The sequence below is a fragment of the Petaurus breviceps genome, unplaced genomic scaffold (genome assembly GCF_028583685.1).
Source record: "Petaurus breviceps papuanus isolate PSGF00001 unplaced genomic scaffold, PetGlider_PUasm1.0 90556, whole genome shotgun sequence".
Taxonomy (NCBI): domain Eukaryota; kingdom Metazoa; phylum Chordata; class Mammalia; order Diprotodontia; family Petauridae; genus Petaurus; species Petaurus breviceps.
Window position 1 is genome coordinate 35071 of NW_027187273.1, and position 6000 is coordinate 41070.

Consider the following 6000-nt stretch of genomic DNA (forward strand, 5'->3'; position numbering starts at 1 on the left):
ATTTGAGTTTGACACCACTGGGCTACAGGACACTCCATTTTATTTAAGGGGTAAGGCATAAGAGGAACTGCATTCAATATTCTGACAACCCTAAGGATATAGGGGTATATATAAGGGGATATATATACATACTTTGACCCAGTGATACCACTACTAGATCTGTATCCTAAAGAGATTTTTTAAAATGGAAACAACTTATATGTACAAGAATATGTATAGCAGTTCTTGTTGTGGTGGCAAAGAATTAGAAATCAGGGGAATGGCCATCAGTTGGGAAATGGCTGAACAAGTTGTGGTATATGATTATGAAGGAATACTATTGTGCTAATAAAAAATGATGAGCAGGATGCTTTCAGAAAAACCTGAGACTTTCATGAACTGATGGAAAGTGAAATAAGCAGAACCAAGATAACAGTGTACACAGTAAAAGCAATATTGTATGATGATCAACTGTGAAAGATTTAGCTATTCTCAGCAATACAATGATCCAAGACAATTCCAAAGTACTCATGCTGAAAAATGCTATTCATCTCTAGAGAAAGAACTGATGTGTATGAATTGAAGTATGCTTTTTTAAACTTTATTTTTCTTGGGTTTTTTTGGTCTGTGTTTTCTTTCATAATGACTAATATGAAAATATGTTTTGCATGACTATACTTGTATAGCCTACATCAAATTGCTTGCCTTCGCATTGAAGGGAGAGAGGTGGGAGAATGGAAGAGAATTTGGAACTTGAAATTGTAAAAAAAAAAAACAAAGGTTAAAAGTTGTTTTTACATGTAATTGAAAAATATTAGAATTTTTTAAAAGAAACATAGACATCATTAGGAATGAATGCGTATGGGAATTTTGGCCATGGAAAGAAGAGCTTCATGGAGTATAATCACAGGATCATAAATTTAGGACTGGAACAGATCTCAGAGGTCATTGTTCCTACCTGCTAATTTTATAGATGAGGAAACTGAGGCTAGGAGAAATTAAGTGATTTCCCCAGTCACACAGAGTATCTGAGGCAAGATTTAAACTCCAGGCTCTCTGACTCCAGACTTAGTGCCCTGTCTACTGCTCTATACTTGTAACGGATTCATTACACATTTGTATAGTACTTAATTTTTTCCAAAATACTTTTGCACAAGTTTTCTTGGTCACAGTACTTCTGTTGCTCTTGGGAAGTAAATAAGGAAAGCATTATTACCCCCATTTTATAGATAAAGAAACTAAGCCCTCAGAGATGTTTCAACTATTTGATGGCACATGGCTAATTAGCAGCAGATTTAGGACTAGAAGCCATAGCTTCCCTGTACTATGCTGTTCCCCTTTCTCCCATCATATCCTCCAACCTTCATGTTTTCCTTCTCCTTCCTCTCTACCTGCTCCCTGCCTTGCCCTTCCTTTCTCTCATTCTTACCGATGGCCTCTCCTTTTCTTCCCCCTTCCCCACCTCACCCTGCTCCTCATTCACGCCTTCTAGACTTGAGGTTAAAGAGTCTGTTTTAGCCCATATCTGTGTCAGTTGAACATCTATATATAGGCTCATTATCATCCCTAGGTAGAACTGATTTTGAATTTAAAACCATATTTTGACCTTATTGGGTTGTTTCTATCCTTCTGTGCAGAGAGTTTGGACTGAAAGAGAATGGGAACAGAACTCTCTCTGACAGTTGAATGTCTTGCTCAGGGATTTCCACAGAAATGCTTTAGACTTGGCATTTTTGAAGGACCCCTGCCCACCCATAAGAAAACCTCATCAATATGGTAGCATAATAGTTTAAGAGTCAGAAGACCTGGGTTTAAATCTTGGCTTTGTCACTTACTGTGCAATCTTGGTTAAATCTCTTAACATCTCTGGACCTCAGTTTCTAGTGGAAAAAAGCGTTTGGTTTGAAGTCAAAGGACCTGGATTCAAATCCTGGCTCTGTCATTTATGTCCTGTATTAGGAAAGTCACTTAATCTTGCTGGGCCTCAATTTTCCTGGTCTGTAAAATGAGGGGTCAAAACCCCTCATTTTACAGATGGTTCCTTGCCTCTCTAAATGGTCCCTTCTCTAAAATCCCTTGTAGCTCTAAATGCTATGATTTACCCTTAAAATTGGAGAAATCAAAACGTGGGATGGTTGATCCAAACATAATTTAAGTGACATAAAAGGGAATGAAATTTCTCCAAACCTTCTCAAAAAGAAATAAAATAAGCTTTATCATACATTATATATGTATATACAGATGAGTGTATGCATATATTATGCATATTTTATATATGTATATATGTGTATATATACATATATACACACATATATATGTGTGTGTATATGTGCATATGAAGTTTACTGATTTTTAGCACCAGCCAGCACCTCCCAGACTGCCTATAACATTGAAGAGGGAGATGCTTCTATTTTCTCCATTCACTATACCTCTGATCCTTCTATCTTTCTCCCCCTGCTTCATGTTTCGTTCCTTCTAAATGTATCCTTACTGGGAACTCCAATGTCCTTGCTCTCCATTGTTTTCCTGATCCATCACTCCTGCTCCACCTACACTTCTTCTCTTCAAAGTCTTGACCTCCTGGTTAGCCAATTTAATTGTGGATTATCCTCTGCCCTTATGTCCATTCCTGGCCAATCCTCAGCCCTGGGGTGACTGTAACATCCAACTTATCTGTCCCCACTTGCATTCTGATGAAAGGAGTCATACAACTGTGTTGACCGGGTTATCTCATCTCAACTGAGCTCCTAAGGCTCAGCAAAAGTAGCCTTTTTTATTCCCACAGTGGCTATTCCAAGCCTTCTTTCCTCTCTCCTCGTGCCCTGTATGTTCCCTCATCCCCATCCCTCTCAGCAGAGGATATTGGGTCCTGTTTTCTTGACAAAATTCAGGCCATCTAGGCTTGAGTCACCTGTTCTCTTCTACTCCCCCCCTCCAAACCCCTCCCCACGGTCCTTTGTTCTCTCTTTCTTTGTTCCAGTCTAAAGGAAATCTTGATGGTCCTTTTTTGCCAAGGCCATTCATTCCCTCTACTGGTAACCTTAATTACTCTACCTTCCCATTTCCTCTTGCAGTTTATTCCCCCAATGACTTATTATTCTATATACATTTATGTATGTGTATATAATCTTTCTCTGACTCATTTTTTTGTGCTCTCTCTTTCTCCCTCTCCCCCCATTCTCCCTCTCCCTCTCTCAATCTCTCTTTTTCTCTCTCTCATCATCATCACCACCATCATTATCATCATTTTATACCCTTCCTTATAAGAACTAGAGCATAGACTCAAATTTCTAAGGAATTTGTGAATCATTCATTATGTGAATTTTTGTGTTCCGGTGATGTCTGATTTTTTTTTTTTTAAGAAAAAGGAGCATATATGGCATTTTGGCAAAGTGTTGGAGAAAGAAAGGCTAGAAGGCATGAGAAGTAGGGGAAATTGGGGAAGATGCCACCCTCCTTCTTACTTTTCCCCTGGTTTGAATCTATGGTGTTAAGATAGGCTTGCTCTCCTCATAGGTTTCTTGGAGAAGAATCGTGATGTCCTGAGTACTGATATCATCAAACTGATATATTCATCTCAAAATAAGTTCCTGAACAAAATTTTCCATTTGGAACCTGCCCAGATCATGCTAGGCCATGGGACCATCCGTCTGGCGAGGTCTGCAGCCTCTCTCCCTAAGGTAAGTTTTCTGTTTGAAGGTTATGATTAGCCTAGGGGCTAAGATCACCTTTTATTACACACCCAACTCCCAGACCAGGTCTCGAGGGTGTTGGGGTGAGAGGCTGGGTGAGAGTGCACAGAGGTAACTGAGATCCTGATCACTGGTTCCCAACCAAGGCATTCTTAGGACACTGACACACTGCACGAAGTTATTACTGGTATATCAGTGTTCCCAGGTTTCCTCACTTCTCTTGGCCAAGGGTGGGAAAAAGTGGTATTGGTGTTTTTAAAGGCTAGAGAAATAATAGGAGAGTGGGCTCTTATGTACCTTCATGCATGTGTGTGAGAGACAGACAGGCAGAGACAAAGAAACAGAGAGGGACAAAGAGAAATAGGAGGTGGTCTGGTAAAGAGAGAAAAGTACTGAGGCAGGTTGCACAGTGGATAACGTGCTAGATTTATAGTCAGGAAGACATGAGTTCAGACCCTGGCTCAGAAACTAAATGACTGTGTGGCCCTGGGCAAGTCACTTAACCTCTGCCTACCTCAAAATGCTTTAAAAAAGAAGAACTTGTCATGAGATACCCTTTGTGTCTGTGTCTGGCAGATGCTGAGACATATGTAGATGAAAGGTGCCAAGGTTAAGTTTCATTATTTCCCATATGGTGTGAATCGAGGCAAGAAAAGAAATGTCAAAACCAGCTCCTATGTGAGATAAAAATTGATTCTAGGATTGAATAGTTATTTAGTCTCTCCTCTTGCCAGGAGACAGAAGTGGTCCCAAATCATTTTAGGCTGGATGGAAACTATCCAAGGGCTTCTGTCTATGGTGTGGCCCCAAAGCACATGAGATCTGGACCAGTCAGGCTGCCTGTTTTGCTCCCCTTCACCGGCTAGACCTTGGGTGAGCCTAACTCTGACTTTTCTGGGCCTTGGTTTGAAGGACATGTAAAATGAGAGCATTGGATTAGATATTCTGTTGTGGTTTTTAGCTCTAAATCTTAGGAAATTTTAAAAAAAGCTTTCAGGAAGGATGAATATATAACCTTTCCTTTGAAGTCCTCATTGTCCTAGAAATCCCACTTAATTGTAGGTGCTTAGAATTGTATATCTAGACCTAGGAAGAACCTTAGAGAAATCAGCTTATCCAATTCCCCCATTTTACAGATGCGGAAACTGATACCCGTGAGGTTAAATGATTTGCCCAAGGTCACAGGGTGTCAAAGGGCAGAATAAGAACTTGAACCCAGGTCCTCTGTCTCAAAATCTACCACTGTGCCTCCCACTGGCAAGCTTAGAGTCTTCCCCCTGAAGTGAAGGCCCCTTTCTTTTGGTTTCATTCTCAGCAGTTTCACAGGTCATCAGTCTTTGCAGAGCAAGTCTTTATAAGGGGATATTTTATTTCTACAGGATATTAACAAGCCATGTGTTCGTCATTAGAACTATAACTAGAAATTTTTTCCCATCAAGCAAACTCAATTGAACAGAAGGCACAGAAGACAGTCCTTCTACAGGGACCCTCTGTTAGGAATGGAGGCTGTCCAAATCATTCTCAGTGGGGGGTGATCCCATGATAGAATTAGAGGGTAAAACTACTTTGGGGTGAACAGACACTTCCTGATACATCTCTGATCTGTGACCTTTAAGACACATAACCTAAGTTTCTTCATATGTAAAATGGAGTGGTAGTGTAGGGGAGTGGACTAGATGGTTTCTGAGCTTGAGGTCGAGCTGCTGAGCCTTCCCCTGTTCCACTGTTTGGCCTCAGATAGAGCCAGAAAGCTCTTATCAAAAAGGCATCTGGGACAAATTGCCTTGGGGAGCCCATCACTTCACTGTGTGAAACTGGGCTGTGACCTAAGGCACTGGCCCTGGTCTTAGATAATCAGCCACAAGAGGGCACTGTTGTCTCACCGTGAGAACAGAGGATTCAGCCTGACCAGAAAATAGAGCCTAGAAATTCTGTTTGGTGAGGCCAGACAGCAACTTTGGGAGCTGGGAAATTGTTTTCAGCACATCTCACTCGCTGGGGCACTTTTTTTTAGCCTTTATGCCCATTTTTAGCACCATCACAGGCACCCAATACTCTCACACTTTCTTCACAGAAAAAAAGGTCTAATAAACTAATTCACCTTCATAGATTATTATTCAATATTTCAATATTAGTAATAAAAATAACTCACATTTCTATAATTCTGCCAATACCTCAAACTCTACATGTCTAAAAATGAACTCATTATCTTCTCCCAGTCTCCCACAACCCACTCCTCCTTCCCTCCCTTCCTACCTTCTTTCCTTCTTCCCTCCCTCCTCTCCTTCCTTCCTTCCTTCCTTCCTTCCTTCCTTCCTTCCTTCCTTCC

General features: G+C 40.7%; 1 protein-coding gene across 1 annotated transcript in view; it reads left to right on the forward strand.

The window, feature by feature from the left end:
* Window positions 1-6000, forward strand: part of MYO7B (myosin VIIB) — a gene marked incomplete at its 5' end in the record, with an annotated part of 127210 nt that overhangs the window by 34385 nt on the left and 86825 nt on the right. Inside the window, one exon of the mRNA XM_069063371.1 lies at window positions 3496-3659. Within this exon, the coding sequence (XP_068919472.1) occupies window positions 3496-3659 (164 nt within the window). The remainder of the gene's footprint in view (window positions 1-3495; window positions 3660-6000) is intronic.